At 47.5% G+C, this 25,473-nt stretch overlaps 1 protein-coding gene across 27 annotated transcripts in view; it reads right to left on the reverse strand.

The window, feature by feature from the left end:
- Positions 1–25,473, reverse strand: part of nrxn1a (neurexin 1a) — a 616,431-nt gene that overhangs the window by 249,442 nt on the left and 341,516 nt on the right. For 2 of the 27 annotated variants that reach the window (XM_024388249.2, XM_024388248.2), the window contains exon 1: positions 264–1,508. The exons of 23 other annotated variants lie outside the window; for them this stretch is intronic. In XM_024388249.2, coding sequence (XP_024244017.1) covers positions 264–570 — 307 coding nt within the window. In that variant the 5' untranslated portion in view covers positions 571–1,508. Of the gene's footprint in view, positions 1–263; positions 1,509–25,473 lie in introns of those variants that run through there. 2 more of the 27 variants (XM_024388251.2, XM_024388250.2) reach the window with 1 other exon arrangement.

Below are 25,473 nucleotides of genomic sequence, written 5' to 3' on the forward strand. Positions count from 1 at the left end.
AAATAAAACTTGCCCCACAGAGCGTAGGAAGATGGTGACGGCATGTGGCATACATTGTGGTCCTCTGTGACTCAGTTAGTAGAGCATGGTGCTTGTACCACCAGGATCATGGGTTTGATTCCAGCTGGGGCCACCCATAGGAAAATGTATGGACACACTACTGTACACACTACTGTAAATGGCTTTGAAGAAAAGCCTCTGCTAATTGGTTTATAGAAACTGTCAGATAGAGCCGAGGTGGTCAGAGTAGAAAGGATACTTACTGTGGCCTGCCCGTAGCAAGGCGGCAGGCGGTCTATGGATGGCGATAGGCACGGAATGGTGACGCTTGCCCCCATGGTTGAGGTGAATGTGGTGGTGGCCCTCCACTGCTTCTGTGCCTCCCCCTGGTGGCCCCGAGTGAGGCCCAGATCCAGCCACACACCCCAGGGCCAGAGCAGTCATCCAGAGAACCAGGCAGACAGGGGAGACAGGGGAGATAGACGAGGTCAAGCCCCAGCAGAGGTGCTCCTGCCTGGGCCTCGAGGGGCCAGGGGTGGGGGCAAGCTTTGTCCTCCAACTTTCCAACATGGTTCCCCGAGAGGCCAGCAAGGCGAGTTGAGGATAAAGGTTTGGGACCTTAGTGATGAGCCCAATGGCCCATAGTCCCCTTAGTACCCTGCCAACACAATGCTCTCTCGCCACTCACAAAACCCAAGACACTCACACTGTCGACCAACCAACAAATCCACAGAGAATCCACAGCAGAAAAGAGCTAATCACGGACAAATTTAGGGAAAAGAAAAGAGTGCCTTCTTGCACTTTTTCCGGTGGGTTAGGAAATCCACAAGGGTACAAAGGTAACCATGGAAGAAGTACGATCATTCATTGTGGAGAAAAAGAGAGGAGGAAAAAATATGCACTCAAGAAATTAGGACACACTCCTCAAACAGCATCTGAGAAATCTCACACTGCTCCAATTCCCCTATCACACTTCCTCGCTCGCGTTCTCTCTCTCCTTTTCTCTCACTTCTTATTCTGCGAGGAAGAGCTCACAGAATCAAATGTATAATTTTCTCCTCTCAAAAAATTATAAAACTCCCGAAAATCCACATTGCATATCAGCCTCAGATTTTGAGGGAAAAAAACCTCACAGGCACAATTTCAACATCTCCTTAATCAAAGCAAATGGAATGTTCCCTCCTTCCAAGTTTTCCCTCCCTGTTCTCCTTCCTGTTTTCAGAGGATGTCTAGAGGAATCTGAGTGCATCCGAAGTAAAGCTTTCAAATTTGCTTGTGGTGGTGGGCAGCAGCTGTCGAGAGGGTGGCGCGGGAATGGTTGTACCTGCGAGGTGTGCCAAGCCTCGCTCCTAGAGGTTCCCTCTACTCTCTCTGCAGTACCCAGAAGAGAGGCAACGACGCGGCAGCACTGAGAGAGAGTGGCTGCTCTGTATACGGAGCCACACACACCTCTCTCTCACACACTCACAGGCTGAGAAACAGGCAGCAACGGCTTCAGCGAGCGCAAGAGGAGGAGAGAGAGGATGAGAGAGGGAGAGAGAGGGAGGAAGGAGGGGGGAGCTTCAACAGCCAGCCACGGAGCAGGAGGGAGAGGGTCTATGCAAATGAACAGGCTCCACACAGCGAATCAGTGGAGCCAGAGAGCATTGCAGAGGAAGAGCCTATTTTGGGTGAAAATAAGCTGGGGATGTGGGGCTTCATCTCTCTCTTTCAATCCACTGGACAGACAGACACTGATGGGCAGTGAATGGAGGAGAGGGAAAGGGAGATATACAGCTTTTCAGGCTGGTCTTTGTTCATGTTATTTTTCTCCCCCTCTTTCTCCCTCTCTCTAGTTCTCTCCCACTCTCTAGTTCTCTTTCTCTCTCTAGTTCTCTCCCTCTCTCTAGTTCTCTCCCTCTCTCTAGTTCTCTTTCTCCCTCTCTCTAGTTCTCTCCCTCTCTCTAGTTCTCTTTCTCTCTCTAGTTCTCTTTCTCCCTCTCTCTAGTTCTCTTTCTCTCTCTAGTTCTCTCCCTCTCTCTAGTTCTCTCCCTCTCTCTAGTTCTCTCCCTCTCTCTAGTTCTCTCCCTCTCTCTAGTTCTCTCCCTCTCTCTAGTTCTCTTTCTCTCTCTAGTTCTCTTTCTCTCTCTAGTTCTCTTTCTCTCTCTAGTTCTCTCCCTCTCTCTAGTTCTCCTCTCTCTAGTTCTCTCCCTCTCTAGTTCTCTTTCTCTCTCTAGTTCTCTCCCTCTCTCTAGTTCTCTCCCTCTCTTTCTCCTCTCTCTCTAGTTCTCTCCCTCTCTCTAGTTCTCTCTCCCCCTCTTTCTCCCTCTCTCTAGTTCTCTTTCTAGTTCTCTCCCTCTCTCTAGTTCTCTTTCTCTCTCTAGTTCTCTCCCTCTCTCTAGTTCTCTCCCCCTCTTTCTCCCTCTCTCTAGTTCTCTTTCTCTCTCTAGTTCTCTCCCTCTCTCTAGTTCTCTCCCCTCTTTCTCCCCTCTTTCTCCCTCTCTCTAGTTCTCTCCCCCTCTTTCTCCCTCTCTCTAGTTCTCTTTCTCTCTCTAGTTCTCTCCCTCTCTCTAGTTCTCTCCCCTCTTTCTCCCTCTCTCTAGTTCTCTTTCTCCCTCTAGTTCTCTTTCTCCTCTCTCTAGTTCTCTCCCTCTCTCTAGTTCTCTTTCTCTCTCTAGTTCTCTCCCTCTCTCTAGTTCTCTCCCTCTCTCTAGTTCTCTCCCTCTCTCTAGTTCTCTCCCTCTCTCTAGTTCTCTTTCTCTCTCTAGTTCTCTCCCTCTCTCTAGTTCTCTCCCTCTCTCTAGTTCTCTTCTCTCTCTAGTTCTCTTTCTCTCTCTAGTTCTCTCCCTCTCTCTAGTTCTCTCCCTCTCTCTAGTTCTCTCCCTCTCTCTAGTTCTCTCCCTCTCTCTAGTTCTCTCCCTCTCTCTAGTTCTCTTTCTCTCTCTAGTTCTCTTTCTCTCTCTAGTTCTCTTTCTCTCTCTAGTTCTCTCCCTCTCTCTAGTTCTCTCCCTCTCTCTAGTTCTCTTTCTCTCTCTAGTTCTCTTTCTCTCTCTAGTTCTCTCCCTCTCTCTAGTTCTCTCCCTCTCTCTCTCCCTCTCTCTAGTTCTCTTTCTCTCTCTAGTTCTCTCCCTCTCTCTAGTTCTCTCCCTCTCTCTAGTTCTCTCTCTCTCTAGTTCTCTCCTCTCTCTAGTTCTCTTTCTCTCTCTAGTTCTCTCCCTCTCTCTAGTTCTCTTTCTCTCTCTAGTTCTCTCCCTCTCTCTAGTTCTCTCTCTCTCTAGTTCTCTCCCTCTCTCTAGTTCTCTTTCTCTCTCTAGTTCTCTCCCTCTCTCTAGTTCTCTCCCTCTCTCTAGTTCTCTCCTCTCTCTAGTTCTCTCTAGTTCTCTCCCTCTCTCTAGTTCTCTTCTCTCTCTAGTTCTCTTTCTCTCTCTAGTTCTCTCCTCTCTCTAGTTCTCTCCCTCTCTCTAGTTCTCTCCCTCTCTCTAGTTCTCTCCCTCTCTCTAGTTCTCTCCCTCTCTCTAGTTATCTCCCTCTCTCTAGTTCTCTCCCTCTCTCTAGTTCTCTCCCTCTCTCTAGTTCTCTCCCTCTCTTTAGTTCTCTCCCTCTCTCTAGTTATCCCTCTCTTTAGTAGTTCTCTCCCTCTCTCTAGTTCTCTCCCTCTCTCTAGTTATCCCTATATTTAGTTCTCTCCCTTTCTCTAGTTCTCTCCCTCTCTCTAGTTCTCTCCCTCTCTCTAGTTATCCCTATATTTAGTTCTCTCCTCTTTCTAGTTCTCTCCCTCTCTCTAGTTCTCTCCTCTTTCTAGTTCTCTCCCTCTCTCTAGTTCTCTCCCTCTTTATTTCTCCCTCTTTCTAGTTCTCTCCCTCTCTCTAGTTCTCTCCTCTTTCTAGTTCTCTCCCTCTCTCTAGTTCTCTCCCTCTTTATTTCTCCCTCTCTCTGGTTCTCTCTTTCTCTTTCTTTCTCTCTCTCTCTCTCTCTCTGGGTGGAGAGTATAGGTTCGGTCCTATAGAGATGGGAAATCAGAACCTAGTGGTGTGGTCCAACGGTCCGATGGTCCCCATCGAGGGGAGCAGTAGTTGTGTTGGCTGGCGGGCCTGATGGCTTCTCAGCAGCCAACCACAGAGCCATTTAATGACTCCCTCCTCACTTCCCCACGCTGCAGCTTCCAAGGGAAGGAAATAAAAACATCTCTTTTGTCTCCTATTTTTCTCCTATCCTCCGAGCTGGCGCTCTAATTTCCAGACCATCTGCAGCCCCAGCTAAACGTTAGGGAAATGGGGGAATGCCACGAAGGATGGGAAGGATAACATGTGCATCACGCAGCACACACACACAGACACACACACAAACACAGAGCTTGGCACTAAGTGGAGAGCTGTCCACAGAAGTCAGTCCATGCTCACCAGGCTCATAAAAACCCATTCATTCCCTCACCAGAGAGCTATCACAGCAGAGAGAATGACTGGGAGAGCTTGAGGGTTAAGGGGGTACAGAGAACATGTGGGCATACATCTCTGACTGCTGATAAACACTACACAGCAGAGCCCAGGATATATATTCTGTGCTGCTCTGTGATGTTCAATGCTGCAGTGTCTGTGCTTAAAGGTTCTGGCTCAGTGGTCTGTGCTCAGTGCTTCTCAGTGGGTCCAGGACTAAAGAACGTAAAGGTTCTGGCTCAGTGGTCTGTGCTCAGTGCTTCTCAGTGCGTCCAGGACTAAAGAACGTAAAGGTTCTGGCTCAGTGGTCTGTGCTCAGTGCTTCTCAGTGGGTCCAGGACTAAAGAACTTAAAGGTTCTGGCTCAGTGGTCTGTGCTCAGTGCTTCTCAGTGGGTCCGGGACTAAAGAACCAAACAGGCTAAAAGCTCAGCTCAATGCTCCCCATTCAGTTCTTGGGATCCAAGGCTGATGCTCAGTCAAGCTCTGTTCTGTTGTCACGGTGGCGTTTGGACGACATCCTCTTTGGACCGCCATGGTGTTCTTTCACAGCCGGAGAGGAAGAAAAGCCCAACAGTGGCGCTGCTGCTGAGGCTGAGCTGATCTCATTGGGTCGCAGTGAGAGGAAAGGGGATAGGGGATAGAGGATAGGGGATAGAGGATAGAGGATAGGGGATAGAGGATAGGGGATAGAGGACAGGGAATAGAGGACAGGGGTTCAGGGACAGGTGATAGGGGATAGAGGATAGAGGACAGGGAATAGAGAATAGGGGATAGGGGACAGGGAATAGAGGACAGGGGTTCGGGGACAGGTGATAGGGAATAGAGGATAGGGGTTCTGGGACAGGTGATAGGGGGTAGAGGATAGAGGATAGGGAATAGAGGATAGGGGATAGAGGATAGGGAATAGAGGATAGAGGGCAGGGAATAGAGGATAGGGGTTCGGGGACAGGTGATAGGGGATATAGGATAGGGGATAGAGATCAGGGAATAGAGAATAGGGGATAGGGGACAGGGAATAGAGGATAGGGGATAGAGGATAGGGGCTAGGGGATAGAGGATAGATGATAGGGAATAGAGGTTAGGGGATAGAGGATAGAGGAAGCGGGATAGAGGATAGGGGCTAGGGTATAGAGGATAGAGGTTAGAGGATAGGGAATAGAGGTTAGGGGATAGAGGATGGGGGATAGAGGATAGGGGATAGGGGATAGAGGATAGGGATAGGGGATAGAGGATAGAGGATAGGGAATAGAGGATAGGGAATAAAGGATAGAGGATGGGGGTAGAGGATATGGGATAGAGGATAGGGGATAGAGGATAGAGGATAGGGGACAGAGGATAGAGGATAGGGGATAGAGGATAGGGATAGAGGATAGGGGATAGAGGATAGAGAATGGGAATAGAGGATGGGGATAGGGGAAAGAGGATAGGGGATATAGGATAGGGGACAGAGGATAGGGGATAGGGGAAAGAGGATAGAGGATAGGGGATAGAGGATAGGGGGCAGAGGATAGAGGATATGGGACAGGGGATAGAGGATAGGGGATAGAGGATAGAGGATAGGGGACAGAGGATAGGGGATAGGGGAAAGAGGATAGAGGATAGAGGACAGAGGATAGAGGATAGAGGATAGGGGATAGAGGATAGAGGATAGGATACAGAGGATAGAGGATATGGGACAGGGGATAGAGGATAGGGGACAGAGGATAGGGGACAGGGGATAGAGGATAGGGGATAGAGGATAGGGGACAGAGGATAGAGGATATGGGACAGGGGATAGAGGATAGGGAATACTGATACTTTTCATGGTTGCAGAGAAAGTAATCTTAGCAGGCGGACACAAGGGGGATAATACATCCTTCTGTTTTTCTTCCATTCTTTTTTGTCTTAGTCTACTTGGTTGTCCATAGGAAACCAAAGCAAATGCTGAAAAAGGAACCAAAGACAACTTGGATTGGAAATGCTTCACTTTTTCCAATAGTTGGACAAATTCAAATAAAGTTCTGAAGAGGACACACTTTTCAGAAACTGTTGAATTTGCTAACACAACAGATGCTCCGAAAGTGAGAAGACAGAAAGTGAGAACTTCCTCTCAACACTTTATATAGGGTAACCACCTGGTGCTACTGAATCAGCTATACACAACCTCCACCAAGAGAGAGAGAGCTCCATCCTTCCTCATTTGCAACCCTTGAAACTGAGTGCCGCACCTGCTGAATATGTTTACCCTAATTATGATCAGTATTAATGAAGTGTTTGTGTGTGTGTCTGTGTGTGTGTGTGTGTGTGTGTGTGTGTGTGTGTGTGTGTGTGTGTGTGTGTGTGTGTGTGTGTGTGTGTGTGTGTGTGTGTGTGTGTGTGTGTGTGTGTGTGTGTGTGTGTCTGTGTGTGTGTGTGTTGTGGTGTGTGTTTAATAATAATTCTCAGGGCTGCAATCTGCATAATTACAGCTAATAATACAATCTATCAGGCCCACATGCTTCACAAGGACATGAGTCTGACTCCCTAAATCCCAACTTACAGGTAAACTTTTTCATGGCAACAACAAATTGGTGACAAATCGTGTCTAACAAGAGTGATACCTGCTTTGAATCACACATCGTTCAGGTCTGATTGGGTGTCCTAACAGAATGACACAAACTGATTCAGTATGCATCCCCTGAAGCTAGATGATGTCACCAGTCAGGTATGTGGTGACTATACCTAGGCCAGGTTTTGTATCCGTTACTTGTTACATGGATACCACCATGTGGCAGTATAGCAGTACTGCAACAACATTGCTTGTGTAGCTTAGAAAATATTTCAGGCTGATGTAGGTGTGTTCCTAGAATACCTCTGTGTGTGTCCCATAGCTATAGATAGAGGGCTTATCATACTGTGCCATAATAGCATCTGTGACAGCATGAGCACCACTCCACTTGACTGATCCATCCTGATGACCCGGTTGGACATGACTCCAACAGGGTCACCAGGAGGGATCAGCCAATGAAGTTGGAAGTCCCACTCACTTGACAACATTAATATAGTGGGATCCCTCAATGGCGCTGCCCATGCTAATACTGCCTTTTGTCTCATTCTCTATGGGATATCCCAAATGGCACCCTCTGGCCTAAAGTAGTACACTGTAAAGGAAATATGGTGCCATTTGGAATGCAGCCTATCTCTCTCTGAGGGGATAAGCGGTACAACAGTATGTCAGTAACTGTCAGACCAGCACCTCCAGTAAACTTCTAATGTAACTAGGGAAAGAGAGATAAACAGGAGGGGGCAGGTGACTATGGAGGTGTGTGTACTGTGTTTACTCTTCCATAGAGAGCAGAGGAAGGAGGGGGGATATACAGTATAGAGAGATCAGAGAGAGAGAGAGAGAGAGGGCAGAGAGAGAGAGACCAGAGAGAGAGAGCAGAGAGAGAGAGAGACCAGAGAGAGAGAGCAGAGAGAGAGACCAGAGAGAGAGAGAGCAGAGAGAGAGAGAGAGCAGAGAGAGAGAGAGAGAGAGAGAGAGAGCAGAGAGAGAGAGACCAGAGAGAGAGAGCAGAGAGAGAGAGAGAGAGAGAGAGAGAGACCAGAGAGAGAGAGCAGAGAGAGAGAGAAAGAGAGAGAGAGAGAGAGAGAGAGAGGTCAAAGCCCTGTCACCCCTACATATTCTACCACCTGGTCCCAAAAGTAGTCCCACTGTAGCCATGTGTGGCCTTGACAATGGAATGACAGAGCACAGCTGCTGCCTTGGTGTATGATGTCACACAGGCGGTGGTGGGAAATGAAGGAAAATGGTTTTGTTAAATAGCTTTTCATTTAAAATAAAATGTATTTGGCCTTTATTTAACTAGGCAATACATCCTTCTGTTTTTCTTCCATTATTTTTTGTCTTATTCTACTTGGTTGTCCATAAGAAACCAAAGCAAGAGGAATACCTGTAAGAATGTAAGAATGCTGTTCATTGACTACAGCTCAGCATTCAACACCATAGTACCCTCCAAACTCATCATTAAGCTTGAGACCCTGGGTCTCGATCCTGCCCTGTCCAGCTTGGTCCTGGACTTCCTGACGGGCCGCCCCCAGGTGGTGAAGGTAGGAAACAACATCTCCACTCCGATGATCTTCAACACTGGGGCCCCACAAGGGTGCGTTCTCAGCCCTTTCCTGTACTCCCTGATCTATCATGACTGCATGGCCATGCACTCCTCCAACTCAATCATCAAGTTTGCAGACGGCACTACAGTGGTAGGCTTCATCACCAACAACGACGAGACGGCCTACAGGGAGGAGGTGAGGGCCCTTGGAGTGTGGTGTCAGGACAATAACCTCTCGCTCAATGTCATCAAAACAAAAGAGATGATCGTGGACTTCAGGAAACAGCGAAGGGAGCACACCCCTATCCACATCGATGGGACAGCAGTGGAGAAGGTGGAAAGTTTTAAGTTCCTCTGTGTACATATCACCGACAAACTGAAATGGTCCACCCACACAGACAGTGTGGTGAAGAAGGCACAACAGTGCCTCTTCAACCTCTGGAGGCTGAAGAAATGTGGTTTGTCACCGAAAACCCTCACTATCTTTTACAGATGCACAATTGAGAGCATCCTTTCAGGCTGTATCACAGCCTGGTACGGCAACTGCACCGCCCACAACCACAGGGCTCTCAGAGGGTGGTGTGGTCTGCACAACGCATCACCGAGGCAAACTACCTGCCCTCCAAGACACCTACAACACCCGATGTCACAGGAAGGCAAAAAAGATCATCAAGGACAATAACCACCCGAGCCACTGTCTGTTCACCCCACTTCCAACCAGAAGGCGAGGTCAGTACAGGTGCATCAAAGCTGGGACAGAGAGATTGAAAAACAGCTTCTACCTCAAGGCCATCCGATTGTTAAACAGCCACCACTAGCACAGAGAGGCGGCTGCCTACCTACAGACTTGATATCATTGGCCACTTTAATAGATGGAACGAACACGAGTCACTTTAATAATGCCACTTTAAGAATGTTTACATACCTCGCATTTCTCATCTCATATGTATATACTATATACTGTATCCTTCACTATCTATTCTTCACTATCTATTGCATCTTAGCCGCTCTGTCACTGCTCATCCATATATTTATACTTATATATTCTCATCCCATTCATTTACTAGATTGTGTGTATTAGGTTTGTTTGTGGAATTGTTAGATATTACCTGTTAGATACTGCTGCACTGCTGTCGGAACTAGAAGCACAAGCATTTCACTACACTCACAATAACATCTGCTAACCAGGTGTATGTGATCAATAAAATTAGATTTGCAAGTCAGTTAAGAACAAATTTTTATTTACAATAATGGCCTACCCTGGCCAAACCCTAACGACACGAGGCCAATTGTGTGCCACCCAATGGGACTCCCAATCACGGCCGGATGTGATACAGCCTGGAAACGAACCAGGGTCTGTAGTGACGCCTCTAGCGCCAAGATGCACTGCCTTAGACCACTGCGCCACCCATGCGCCCTGGTTTGTTTCCAGGCTGTTCGTTTCCAAGCTTTTAACTTTGTGCTCGGCACCTGTGCATGTGTACTATCATATGCTCAAAACCAGCTATTGTTCCCTCTCTTCATTGTCTATCCCTTTAGTTTTCAACTGAATCTTTTTCTGTCTCTCCAAGTACAGTTGTTCCCTTTGTCCGGTCCTTTGTTCATAATCCCCAGGAAAATAAACTGAGCTCATACTGTTGGCTGTTTAACCTCCAATCCAAGTGGTGGATAGCACAGATGGGATTTATACTAGGTGTGTGATACTCTCCTCGGAGAGAGAGAGCGAGGGAGGGGGAAGAAAGAGAGAACGAGAGAGAAAGAACAAGTCCCAGTTAAGCACCTCTAAGACAGAGGAGTGCAGATGCAGTACTGTGCGATGATGAGACGAGAGTGGAGGAGTGGAGAGGTGGAGATGGAGAGGAGGAGAGGAGAGGGAGAGGAGGCAGATAGTAGGAGGTGGGTGGTGTGGGTTTAACTGACTGACCAGCAGGGCCTTTAAATCAAGAGAAGAGCTCTCAGGCAGCACTTTATATCACAACCATGGAGAGACTACAGTCTGGCTCATTAGAGGGAGAGGGGATGAGAGAGAAAGAGAGAGAGCAATAGAGAGAGGGGTGTGGGGAGAGAGGAGAGAGAAAGAGAGAGACATAGATCGAGGGGGGGGGGCGTGAAGAGGCATGTCGGTTATAAAGAGATGTTGAGCATTGACACAGAAACTGTAGTTGTTGTTCATGCTCTGATCTTGATCCCATCTTGATTACTGTCAGGTAACATGGGGAAGGGAGATACCTAGTCAGTTGTACAACTGAATGTACTAAACTGAAATGTGTCTTCTGCATTTAACCCAAACCCTCTGAATCAGAGAGGTGAGGGGGCTGCCTTAATCGACATCCACGTCATCGGCACCCGGGAAACAGTGGTCAGGTGCAGCAAAGAAAGACCTAACAAAGCTGCAGCTGGCTCAAAAGCTCAAAAGCTCAAAAGCAGCAGCCTTGCTCTAACTGCACATCCAGAACTAACATCAACCACATGCATGATAGTCTTTCATGGTTGAGGACAAATTGACTACTTCTCTTCTTGTCTTTTTAAGAAACATTTATGTATTGAAAATGTCTTACCTCTTGTATAATCTATTCACATACAATTCAAACAGACATCCATACCCCACCAGACATCCATACCCCACCAGACATACATACCCCACCAGCCATACCCCACCAGACAGACATACCCCACCAGACATCCATACCCCACCAGACATATATACCCCACCAGACATACATACCCCACCAGCCATACCCCACCAGACAGACATACCCCACCAGACATCCATACCCCACCAGACATATATACACCTCCAGACATACATACCCCACCAGACATCCATACCCCACCAGACATACATACCCCACCAGCCATACCCCACCAGACATCCATACCCCACCAGCCATACCCCACCAGACATCCATACCCCACCAGACATACCCCACCAGACATATATACCCCACCAGACATCCATACCCCACCAGACATACATACCCCACCAGCCATACCCCACCAGACATCCATACCCCACCAGACATCCATACCCCACCAGCCATACATACCCCACCAGACATACATACCCCACCAGACATATATACCCCACCAGACATCCATACCCCACCAGACATACATACCCCACCAGACATACATACCCCACCAGACATATATACCCCATCAGACATGCATACCCCCACCAGACATACATACCCCACCAGACATACATACCCCACCAGACATCCATACCCCACCAGACAGACATACCCCACCAGACATCCATACCCCACCAGACATATATACCCCACCAGACATATATACCCCACCAGACATCCATACCCCACCAGACATATATACCCCACCAGACATATTTACCCACCAGGCATACATACCCCAACAGAAATACCCCACCAGACATCCATACCCCACCAGACATACATACCCCACCAGACATACATACCCCACCAGACATATATACCCCACCAGACATCCATACCCCACCAGACATACATACCCCACCAGACATACATACCCCACCAGACATATATACCCCAACAGACATCCATACCCCACCAGACATCCATACCCCACCAGACATACATACCCCACCAGACATCCATACCCCACCAGACACCCATACCCCACCAGACACCCATACCCCACCTGACATATATACCCCACCAGACATCCATACCCCACCAGACATCCATACCCCACCAGATATACATACCCCACCAGACATCCATACTGATATATATACCCCACCAAAAATACCCCACCAGACATCCATACCCCACCAGACATATATACCCCACCAGACATCCATACCCCACCAGATATATATACCCCACCAGACATCCATACCCCACCAGACATACATACCCCACCAGACATATATACCCCACCAGACATCCATACCCCACCAGATATATATACCCCACCAGACATCCATACCCCACCAGACATACATACCCCACCAGACATACATACCCCACCAGACATACATACCCCACCAGACATCCATACCCCACCAGACATACATACCCCACCAGACATATATACCCCAACAGACATCCATACCCCACCAGACATCCATACCCCACCAGACATCCATACCCCACCAGACATACATACCCCACCAGACATACATACCCCACCAGACATATATACCCCACCAGACATCCATACCCCACCAGATATATATACCCCACCAGACATCCATACCCCACCAGACATACATACCCCACCAGACACCCATACCCCACCAGACATACATACCCCACCAGACATACATACCCCACCAGACATATATACCCCACCAGACATCCATACCCCACCAGATATATATACCCCACCAGACATCCATACCCCACCAGACATACATACCCCACCAGACACCCATACCCCACCAGACACCCATACCCCACCTGATATATATACCCCACCAGACATCCATACCCCACCAGATATATATACCCCACCAGACATATACCCCATCAGATATATATACCCCATCAGATATATATACCCCACCAGATATATATACCCCACCAGACTTATATACCCCACCAGACATCCATACCCCACCAGACACACCACTATGGGTTTCTTTACCCTCCCCAGACCAGAAACAGATTTAATGTGTCGCTCAGTTATGTATAGAGCCATGTCATGGTGGAATGCTCTGTCACCAGAGGTTACTCAGTAATGTATAGAGTCATGTCATGGTGGAATGCTCTGTCACCAGAGGTTACTCAGTTATGTATAGAGTCATGTCATGGTGGAATGCTCTGTCACCAGAGGTTACTCAGTTATGTATAGAGCCATGTCATGGTGGAATGCTCTGTCACCAGAGGTTACTCAGTAATGTATAGAGTCATGTCATGGTGGAATGCTCTGTCACCAGAGGTTACTCAGGTAAAAAGTTCAGATTTAAAAGCAGATAATAACACATATCTCTTTCTAAATATCTCATTAAACTGTGCTGTATAGAAGAATATGAATATGTACTGTATCTATGAATAGTGTGTAAATAGTAAAATATGTATTGTCACTTGCTTGGTCAGCCTATGTCATAGAAAGAGCAGATGTTCTTAATGGTTTTTACATTCAATGTATAATTCATTATAAACTGCATGGTTCGAGCCCTGAGTGCTGATTGGCTGACAGTTGTGGAATATCAGACCATATACCACGGGTATGACAAAACATGTCATTGTGTTGTGTCTAAGAATGGCCCTTAGCCGTGGTATATTGGCCATATACCACACACCCTAGGGCCTTATTGCTTAATGTTTTATTTAAAACTGAATGTAATATCGTATGTTGTTGTCTATAACTGTTCTGTGCATTGTCATGTATTTGTAGATGATATGTGGACACCAGGAACAGTAGCTTCTATGTGTGCAGTAGCTAATAGGATCCTGATAAACTGGACAGACATAGAGAGACATAGAGAGAGAGAGAGAGAGAGAGAGAGAGAGAGAGAGAGAGAGAGAGAGAGATACTGTACGGAATTATTTTCCTTTTCTACAGAGCGTCCAAGCGGCATATTTCTAAGAACTGCGACATACATCCGTGGTTAGTTATAGAGGAACATGTCATTGCTCACACAGCAGATGACACTTGTGGGCACTAAGGGGTCGGCACAAACAACCATTCATGACAAGTCATGCATGACACAGGCACACCTGCACTGCTCTGTGCTGTCGGGGCACGTGTATTGTTGCAATCATTCTAACCACCACCTCCTCCATCACTCCAAGCCCCAGGGAAAGTGTGCCCAAGAGGGGCATCCCTCTCTGGGGGTTTTAACCTGGCTGACTGGGGTAGTGATGAGAGTACATCCAAAAGGGAAGTGACTGGAAGAGGAACACAGTGGTTAGATGTATAATGTCATGCATGATCACACTGACCACAGAGTCATATGATCAGCATCTGCCAGTGGATATGTGAGACCCTACGGATGTGTAAACAAATGCAACAGATGGTAGCAAGACAGTCCTGGAGTAAAGAGCATAAGGTGTTGTTGTTGTACATTTTTTTCAAACAAGGTCTACCGTCTACACACACTACTGAGAGAGCGATGGATATTTAACTGGTGACAAAATCCTGTCCAATAAGTGTCTCCCTTTCACTCTAAATAGCATAAGGTGTCTTTGTTGACATGAGTTCAAATCCCGGATTGGCATTTCAGGTATGGTGTATTTTACACAAGCCATATATAGATACTTTTGTGGTGACTTGTGTGTTGTGTGGAGAGCTGTGTTTCAGTCACCGCTGTCCATGGTGCTGAAAAATCTGATTGCTGCTTTTTTACTGTCTACATTAGACCTCCCACACATGTCTATGGCAGCATTTACACATGCTGCCCAATTCTGATATTTTGCCTAATTATTGGTATTTTTACCAATTTAAATAGGCAAATGCAGCCCAATTCTGATCTTGTGCCTAATTATTGGTATTATTACCAATTTAAATAGGCAAAATATCAGAATTGGGCTGCATGTGTAAATGCTGCCATTGACATGTGTGGGAGGTCTAATGTAGACAGTAAAAAAGCAGGAATCAGATTTTTCAGCACCATGGACAGCAGTGACTGAAACGCAGCTCTCCACACAACACACAAGCAGTCGAAAATATGAGACATGTTGAACCTCATTCAAACACGCTGCACTAGAGTCCACACACACGAGGGAGAGAGGGAGGAATATAGCTAGCTACGGTAATGTGACGCTCAGATGATAATCTTTACTGAAGCTGACACAATTCATGCATAAATAAACACAGCTTAAACACTCAGAGATAAGGCATGACGTGCACTGAGAGTCGTAGGAAGCAAACACTATATACTGTGTCATAACACATAGCACAACGAGACACGTCACATCATGTCACACACAGCTACTGGGTTACAGACATACGACAAAGCATATCTCTCTCTCAATTAAATTCAATTTAAGGGCTTTATTGGCATGGGAAACATGTGTTAACTTTGCTAAAGCAAAGTGACGTCGATAATAAACAAAAGTGAAATAAACAATACAAATTAACAGTAAACATTACACTCACAGAAGTTCAAAAAGAATAAAGACATTTCAAATGTCATATTATGTCTATATACAGTGTTGTAACGATGTGCAAATGGTTAAAGTACAAAAGGGAGAATAAATAAACATAAATATGGGTTGTATTTACAATGGTGTTTGTTCTTCACTGGTTGCCCTTTTCTTGTGGCAACAGGTCACACATATTGCTGCTGTGATTGGACAATGTGGTATTTCACCCAATAGATATGGGAGTTTATCAAAATTGGATTTGTTTTGAATTCTTTGTGGGTCTGTGTAATATGAGGGAAATATGTGTCATACATTGGGCAGGAGGTTAGAAAGTGCAGCTCTGTCTCCACCTCATTTTGTGGACAATGTGCACATAGCCTGTCTTTTCTTGAGAGCCATGTCTGCCTACGGCGGCCTTTCTCAATAGCAAGGCTTTGCTCACTGAGTCTGTACATAGTCAAAGCTTTCCTTAAGTTTGGGTCAGTCACAGTGGTCAGGTGTTCTGCCACTGTGTACTCTCAGTTTAGGGCCAAATAGCATTCTAGTTTGCTCTGTTTTTTTGTAATTCTTTCCAATGTGTCAAGTAATTATCTTTTTGTTTTCTCATGATTTGGTTGGGTCTAATTGGGTTGCTGTCCTTGTGCTCTGTGGGGTTTCTCTCTCTCTTTCTCTCTCTCACCATTTCCTGGTGTCTGCTGATTGGGTAACAGGCTCAACGTGGGTATACTGTATGTGTCAGGGATATGGGTGTAAGTAGATAAGGGCTGATGGCAAGGAAGGTACAGTATGTGTGATTTAACCCTCTAGAGTGTGCTGTAACATCATTGCAACTTACCCTGAACAGCTTGGTGAGGGGTGCCAGGTGAGCTATCTAAGGTAAGCCAGGTAGACATCTGAGCTCTGAGCTATCTAAGGTAAGCTAGGTAGACACCTGAGCTCTGAGCTATCTAAGGTAAGCTAGGTAGACACCTGAGCTGTGAGCTATCTAAGGTAAGCTAGGTAGACATCTGAGCTGTGACTATCTAAGGTAAGCTAGGTAGACATCTGAGCTGTGAGCTATCTAAGGTAAGCTAGGTAGACATCTGAGCTGTGAGCTATCTAAGGTAAGCTAGGTAGACATCTGAGCTGTGAGCTATCTAAGGTAAGCTAGGTAGACACCTGAGCTATGAGCTATCTAAGGTAAGCTAGGTAGACATCTGAGCTGTGAGCTATCTAAGGTAAGCTAGGTAGACATCTGAGCTCTGAGCTATCTAAGGTAAGCTAGGTAGACATCTGAGCTCTGAGCTATCTAAGGTAAGCTAGGTAGACATCTGAGCTGTGAGCTATCTAAGGTAAGCTAGGTAGACATCTGAGCTCTGAGCTATCTAAGGTAAGCTAGGTAGACATCTGAGCTCTGAGCTATCTAAGATAAGCTAGGTAGACACCTGAGCTGTGAGCTAGAGAAGTGAAATTCAAATCTGCAGTGTCCAGTTATTTAGAATATTGTGGTGCGTTAGTTTACAGCACAACTGTCTTTGCGAGGGGGAAATAAAGCCTAGAGTGGTCATGAGAAAAGATGAGGTGATCAGTAGGATATCAGAGAGGAGATAATTAGTATCCCTTATAGGGGAGAGTGGGGAAAGTTGAGCCAAAGGGGAAAGTTGAGCCAAAGGGGAAAGTTGAGCCAAAGGGGAAAGTTGAGCCAAAGGGGTAAGTTGAGCCAAAAGGTTAAGTTGAGCCACCCGTTGTTTGTAGGAAACAATACACAAAATGTACAATTTTAGCAAATATTTACGAAGAGGTCATCATTTCATGGAGTCTGTGAAGGAACAAACCACATGGAAAAAGTGGTAAGCAAGTTAGGTCCAAAACACAGATTTTTACAAAGTCAAATAAATGTTTTGTGTTCGAGGTTTAATGATGGTTGTATCTAAACCAAAGTAGATACTTTTAAGATTGTTCGATACATCAGTTGGGGTCTCTATAAGCTTTAATATGATGTCCTAAACCTAGCATGAAAGTGCGTCCTTGTAGCCGTACGGGCTAACAGTCAATTATTGCCTTAGGATAAGTTGAGCAAATGGCCATGGGATAAGTTGGGCAAATGGCCATGGGATAAGTTGAGCAAATGGCCATGGGATAAGTTGAGCAAATGGCCATGGGATAAGTTGAGCAAATGCCATGGGATAAGTTGGGCAAATGGCCATGGGATAAGTTGAGGAAATGGCCATGGGATAAGTTGAGCAAATGGCCATGGGTTAAGTTGGGCCAATGGCCATGGGATAAGTTGAGCAAATGGCCATGGGATAAGTTGGGCAAATGGCCATGGGATAAGTTGAGGAAATGGCCATGGGATAAGTTGAGCAAATGGCCATGGGATAAGTTGAGCAAATGCCATGGGATAAGTTGGGCAAATGGCCATGGGATAAGTTGAGCAAATGGCCATGGGATAAGTTGAGCAAATGGCCATGGGTTAAGTTGGGCCAATGGCCATGGGATAAGTTGAGCAAATGGCCATGGGATAAGTTGAGCCAATGGCCATGGGATAAGTTGAGCCAATGGCCATGGGATAAGTTGAGCAAATGGCCATGGGATAAGTTGAGCAAATGGCCATGGGATAAGTTGAGCAAATGGCCATGGGATAAGTTGAGCCAATGGCCATGGGATAAGTTGAGCAAATGGCCATGGGATAAGTTGAGCCAATGGCCATGGGATAAGTTGAGCCAATGGCCATGGGATAAGTTGAGCAAATGGCCATGGGATAAGTTGAGCAAATGGCCATGGGATAAGTTGGGCCAATGGCCATGGGATAAGTTGAGCCAATGGCCATGGGATAAGTTGAGCCAATGGCCATGGGATAAGTTGGGCCAATGGCCATGGGATAAGTTGAGCCAATGGCCATGGGATAAGTTGAGCCAATGGCCATGGGATAAGTTGAGCAAATGGCCATGGGATAAGTTGAGCCAATGGCCATGGGATAAGTTGAGCAAATGGCCATGGGATAAGTTGAGCAAATGGCCATGGGATAAGTTGAGCCAATGGCCATGGGATAAGTTGAGCCAATGGCCATGGGATAAGTTGAGCAAATGGCCATGGGATAAGTTGAGCCAATGGCAAGTTGCGAAAATGTAAATGTTTTCTTCCCAGGCGTAATGCAAGGCATTATCGCTGGGATATGAGGTCTGGACAGGGCCTGGACTATGTTAAAGGTTTTTGTTTTATGTGCACTTTGTTTGTTAGGTGTTAAACCAGTGTTATAAAATGATTGAAAGACAAAAAAACGATTGTATTTGTGTTTGTGTTCAATTGTGGGAAAGAAAGATAGACATGGTTTTAAAAAGGTAGACTTAACTCTCCCTGTCCCGTGGCTCAACCTACCCCATACCCAGGCTAAAGTTGTGCAAAAAAAAACTTTTTTACAACAAGCTAGGTTTTCAAAACTGTAATGTTTACATGCATTCTGATTATTTCCAGGGATACAGAACAGCCTGAAATATATGTAGATATCTTTGTTAGAAAGAAGACTATATTTCCCTTTAAGAAGTGATGCTGAATGTAAAAAATGACTCAACTTAACCCCATTCTCTCCTAACATTAAATGTCTGATCCTGTGTAGCTCATTTGGTAGAGCATGGTGCAAATGATCATGGGTTTGATTCACACCGGGGCAATGGATATGTAAATCACTTTGGATAAATTGCATATACTATATACTGTCTGCTTATATTCACAGAAGCATAGACATTGCGTAGCCTTCTTGGATAAGGTGTTTTTCTACCACATGTGAGTGTATAATTCCTTTACATAATACACTTGACTGGGCACAAAGACATCATGCTACTCTGCTGTGAGGGGACATGTTGAGTGAAATGATTTTGAATGTGGTGAAAATACAGGAAATGGGCTGAAATTATACTAATTTGTCACTGCCTGGGACACCACGTGGGTGCAATTAATGAACAGGTAGAACAGAAAAGCAGCAGTACTCCAGACCTCCAGGATGTGAGGGAAAGGAAGAGAAAGAAAGAGAGGGAAAAAGAGAAGGGAAAGAGAGAGAAAGAGAGGAAAAGAGAGAGAAAGAGAGAGAAAGAGAGAGAAAGAGAGGGAAAGAGAGAGAAAGAGAGGGAAAGAGAGAGAAAGAGAGAGGAAAGAGAGAGAAAGAGAGGGAAAGGGAGGGAAAGAGAGAGAAAGAGAGAAAAAAGGGAGGGAAAGAGAGGGAAAGAGAGAGAAAGAGAGAGAAAGAGAGGGAAAGAGAGAGAAAGAGAGGGAAAGAGAGAGAAAGAGAGGGAAAGAGAGGGAAAGAGAGAGAAAGAGAGAGAAAGAGAGGGAAAGAGAGGGAAAGAGAGAGAAAGAGATGGAAAGAGAGGGAAAGAGAGGGAAAGAGAGAGAAAGAGAGGGAAAGAGAGGGAAAGAGAGAGAAAGAGAGGGAAAGAGAGAGAAAGAGAGAGAAAGAGAGAGAAAGAGAGAGAAAGAGAGGGAAAGAGAGAGAAAGAGAGAGAAAGAGAGGGAAAGAGAGAGAAAGAGAGAGAAAGAGAAGGAAAGAGAAAGAGAGGGAAAGAGAAAGAGGAAGGAGGAAAAGGAAGAAAGGGAAAGCAAATATTATACTGTAACTAGACAGGCTGCTGCTGCGAGGGAGAGGGATGGAGAGGGAGACAGAGAAAGAAGGGAATAGAGAGAGGGATGGAGAGGGAGACAGAGAAAGAAGGGAATAGAGAGAGGGATGGAGAAGGAGACAGAGAAAGAAGGAAATAGAGAGAGGGATGGAGAGGGAGACAGAGAAAGAAGGAAATAGAGAGAGAGAGGGAGACAGAGACAGAAGGAAATAGAGAGAGAGAGGGATGGAGAGGGAGACAGAGAAAGAAGGAGATAGAGAGAGGGATGGAGAGAGAGTCAGAGAAAGAAGGAAATAGAGAGAGGGAGAGGGAGACAGAGAAAGAAGGAAATAGAGAGAGGGATGGAGAGGGAGACAGAGAAAGAAGGAGATAGAGACAGGGATGGAGAGAGAGTCAGAGAAAGAAGGATATAGAGAGATGGATGGAGAGGGAGTCAGAGAAAGAAGGAAATAGAGAGAGAGGGATGGAGAGGGAGACAGAGAAAGAAGGAAATAGAGAGAGAGGGAGACAGAGATAGAAGGAAATAGAGAGAGAGGGATGGAGCGGGAGACAGAGAAAGAAGGAAATAGAGAGAGAGGGATGGAGAGACAGAGAAAGAAGGAAATAGAGAGAGAGGGATGGAGAGGGAGACAGAGAAAGAAGGAAATAGAGAGAGAGGGATGGAGAGGGAGACAGAGAAAGAAGGAAATAGAGAGAGAGGGATGGAGAGGGAGACAGAGAAAGAAGGAAATAGAGAGAGAGGGATGGAGAGGGAGACAGAGAAAGAAGGAAATAGAGAGAGAGGGATGGAGAGGGAGACAGAGAAAGAAGGAAATAGAGAGAGAGGGAGACAGAGAAAGAAGGAAATAGAGAGAGAGGGATGGAGAGGGAGACAGAGAAAGAAGGAAATAGAGAGAGAGGGATGGAGAGGGAGACAGAGAAAGAAGGAAATAGAGAGAGAGGGAGACAGAGAAAGAAGGAAATAGAGAGAGGGATGGAGAGGGAGACAGAGAAAGAAGGAGATAGAGACAGGGATGGAGAGAGAGTCAGAGAAAGAAGGATATAGAGAGATGGATGGAGAGGGAGTCAGAGAAAGAAGGAAATAGAGAGAGAGGGATGGAGAGGGAGACAGAGAAAGAAGGAAATAGAGAGAGAGGGAGACAGAGAAAGAAGGGAATAGAGAGAGAGGGAGACAGAGAAAGAAGGAAATAGAGAGAGAGGGAGACAGAGAAAGAAGGAAATAGAGAGAGGGATGGAGAGGGAGACAGAGAAAGAAGGAAATAGAGAGAGAGGGAGACAGAGAAAGAAGGAAATAGAGAGAGAGGGAGACAGAGAAAGAAGGAAATAGAGAGAGAGGGATGGAGAGGGAGACAGAGAAAGAAGGAAATAGAGAGAGAGGGATGGAGAGGGAGACAGAGAAAGAAGGAAATAGAGAGAGAGGGATGGAGAGGGAGACAGAGAAAGAAGGAAATAGAGAGAGGGATGGAGAGGGAGACAGAGAAAGAAGGGAATAGAGAGAGAGGGATGGAGAGGGAGACAGAGAAAGAAGGAAATAGAGAGAGAGGGATGGAGAGGGAGACAGAGAAAAAGAAGGAAATGGAGAGAGAGAGAGGGATGGAGAGGGTGTCAGAGAAAGAAGGAAATAGAGAGAGAGGGATGGAGAGGGAGACAGAGAAAGAAGGAAATAGAGAGAGAGGGATGGAGAGGGAGACAGAGAAAGAAGGAAATAGAGCAAGAGGGATGAGAGGGAGTCAGAGAAAGAAGGAAATAGAGAGAGGGATGGAGAGGGAGACAGAGAAAGAAGGAAATAGAGCAAGAGGGATGGAGAGGGAGACAGAGAAAGAAGGAAATAGAGAGAGAGGGAGAGGGAGACAGAGAAAGAAGGAAATAGAGAGAGAGGGATGGAGAGGGAGACAGAGAAAGAAGGAAATAGAGAGAGAGGGATGGAGAGGGAGACAGAGAAAGAAGGAAATAGAGAGAGAGGGATGGAGAGGGAGACAGAGAAAGAAGGAAATAGAGCAAGAGGGATGGAGAGGGAGACAGAGAAAGAAGGAAATAGAGAGAGAGGGATGGAGAGGGAGACAGAGAAAGAAGGAAATAGAGAGAGAGGGATAGAGACATTGAGAAAGAAAAATATAAAGAGAGTGAAAGAGAGAAATAGAAAGAGATAGATGGAAAGAGAGAGAGTGAGAAACAGAAATAGAGAGAGGGTGTCACGCCCTGGTCAAAGTATTTTGTGTTTATCTTTATGTATTTGGTCAGGCCAGGGTGTGGCATGGGGTTTTGTAATTGTGGTGTGTTTGTCTTGGGGTTTTGGTGGTGGTATTGCGATTGTAGCTTAGTGGGTTGTCTAGCAAGGTCTATGGCTGTCTGGAGTGGTTCTCAATCAGAGGCAGGTGCTTATCGTTGTCTCTGATTGGGAACCATATTTAGCAGCCATATTCTTTGAGTTTGTCGTGGGTGATTGTCCTTAGTGTCCTATGTGTACTCTTTGTTAGTTTGCACCAGATAGGCTGTTTCGGTTTCGTTTATTGTTTTTTGTAAGTTCGTGTTTCTTTGTTATATTAAACATGGATCGCAATCGACACGCTGCAGTTTGGTCCGACTCTCCTTCATCACCACTATATGAAAACCGTTACAGAATCACCCACCACCAACGGACCAAGCGGCGTGTCAACAGGCAGGAGCAGCCGAAAAAGGAGATGCTCAACAAGGATTTCTGGTCATGGGAGGAGATCTTCGACGGGAGAGGACCCAGGCTAAACCAGGGAGTGTAGCCGCCCAAAGGAGCAACAGGAGAAGAGGCAACAGAGGCAGCAGCAGCAGGAGCAGCAGCAGCTACAGTGGGAGAGGTTGCACCACCTGGAGAAATGGACATGGGAGGAGGAATTGGACGGTAAAGGACCCTGGAATGAGCCTGGAGATTATTGAGAGGGAGCCCCAAAGCCGAGCTGGAGGCAGCAAAAGCAGAGAGGCGGCATTATGAGGAGCTAGCACGGCAGAGCGGATGGAAGCCCGAGAGTCAGCCCCAAAATTTCTTGGGGGGCTCACAGGGAGTATGGCTATGCCAGGTAGGAGACCTGCGCAAACTCCTGTGCTTAGGGGGGGCTGGAGAGACCGGGCAGGCACCGTGTTATGCTGTGGAGCGCACGGTGTCTCCAGTGCGGGTGCACAGAGGGGTTCGGTATATTCCAGCTCCTCGTATTGGCCGGGCTAGAGTGGGCATCGAGCCAGGTAAGGTTGGGCAGGCTCGGTGCTCAAGAGCTCCAGTGCGCCTGCACGGTCCGGTCTATCCAGTACCACCTCCACACCCCAGCCCTCCGGTAGCAGCTCCCCGCACCAGGCTTCCTGTGCGTGTCCTCGGTCCAGTACCACCAGTACCAGCACCACGCATCAGGCCTACAGTGCGCCTCGCCTCTCCAGCGCTGTCGGAGCCTTTCTCCTCTCCTGTGCTGCCGGAGTCTCCCGCCTATCTAGCGCTGTTAGAGCTTTCCTCATCTCCAGCGCTGCCGGAGTCTCCCGCCTGTTCAGCGCAGCCAGAGCCTTCCTCCGAGACACAGCGCTGCGGGAGTCTCCCGCCTGTTCAGCGCAGCCAGAGCTGCCAGTCTGCATGAAGCAGCCAGAGCTGTCAGTCTACATGAAGCAGCCCGAGCTGCCAGTCTGCATGAAGCAGCCAGTCTACATGGAGCAGCCAGAGCTGTCAGTCCGCATGGAGCAGCCAGAGCTGCCAGTCTACATGAAGCAGCCCGAGCTGCCAGTCTGCATGAAGCAGCCAGAGCTGTCAGTCTGCATGGAGCAGTCAGAGCTGTCAGTCTGCATGGAGTAGCCAGAGAAGCCAGTCTACATGGAGCAGCCAGAGCTGTCAGTCTGCATGAAGCAGCCAGAGATGTCAGTCTGCATAGAGCAGCCAGTCTGCATGGAGCTGCCAGTCTGCATGGAGCTGCCAGTCTGCATGGAGCTGCCAGTCTGCAAGGAGCTGCCAGTCTGCAAGGAGCTGTCAGTCTGCACGGAGCTGTCAGTCTGCATGGAGCAGCCAGAGCTGTCAGTCTACATGAAGCAGCCCGAGCTGCCAGTCTACATGAAGCAGCCAGTCTACATAGAGCAGCCAGTCTGCAAGGAGCTGCCAGTCTGCAAGGAGCTGTCAGTCTGCACGGAGCTGTCAGTCTGCACGGAGCTGTCAGTCTGCAAGGAGCTGCCAGTCAGCACGGAGCCGCCAGAGCGGTCAGTCTGTAAGAAGCCGACAGAGCTGTCAGCCTATATGGAGCAGCTAGTGCCGCCAGTCTGCCCAGCGCCGCCAGTGCCGCCAGTCTGCCCAGCGTCGCCAGTCTGCCCAGCGTCGCCAGTCTGCCCAGCATCGTCAGTCTGCCCAGCGCCACCAGTCTGCCCAGCGCCACCAGTCTGCCCAGCACCGCCAGTCTGCCCAGCACCGCCAGTCTGCCCAGCACCGCCAGTCTGCCCAGTGTCGTCAGTCTGCCCAGCGTCGTCAGTCTGCCCAGCGCCACCAGTCTGCCCAGCACTTCCAGATCTGCCAGTCAGCCAGACTCTTCCAGATCTGCCAGTCAGCCAGACTCTTCCAGATCTGCCAGTCAACCAGACTCTTCCAGATCTGCCAGTCAACCAGACTCTTCCAGATCTGCCAGTCAACCTGACTCTTCCAGATCTGCCAGTCAACCTGACTCTTCCAGATCTGCCAGTCAACCAGACTCTTCCAGATCTGCCAGTCAACCAGACTCTTCCAGATCTGCCAGTCAGCCAGGATCTGCCAGTCAGCCAGGATCTGCCAGTCAGCCAGGATCTGCTGAAACCACCAGCCAGCCAGGAGCTGGTAGATCTATCGACCTGCCTGAGCTTCCTCTCACTCCTGAGCTTCCTCTCACTCCTGAGCTTCCTCTCACTCCTGAGCTTCCTCTCACTCCTGAGCTTTCTCTCACTCCTGAGCTTTCTCTCACTCCCGATCTTCCCCTTAGTCCCGAGCTGCCTCGGTCCCGAGCTGTCCTTCAGTCCCGATCTGCTCCTCAGTCCAGTGGGGTTCTGGGTGAAGACTACTAGGCCATGGTCGGCGGCAGGGTGGACTATCCAGGGACGAAGGGAGAGGGGACTAAGACATTAAAGGAGTGGGGTCCACGCCCCGCGCCGGAGCCGCCACCATGGACAGACGCCCACCCGGACCCTCCCTATTGTTTTGAGGTGCGTTCGGGAGTCCGCACCTTAGAAAGGGGGGTTCTGTCACGCCCTGGTCAAAGTATTTTGTGTTTATCTTTATGTATTTGGTCAGGCCAGGGTGTGGCATGGGGTTTTTGTAATTGTGGTGTGTTTGTCTTGGGGTTTTGGTGGTGGTATTGGGATTGTAGCTTAGTGGGTTGTCTAGCAAGGTCTATGGCT

Source organism: Oncorhynchus tshawytscha, linkage group LG25 (genome assembly GCF_018296145.1).
Source record: "Oncorhynchus tshawytscha isolate Ot180627B linkage group LG25, Otsh_v2.0, whole genome shotgun sequence".
NCBI lineage: Eukaryota > Metazoa > Chordata > Actinopteri > Salmoniformes > Salmonidae > Oncorhynchus > Oncorhynchus tshawytscha.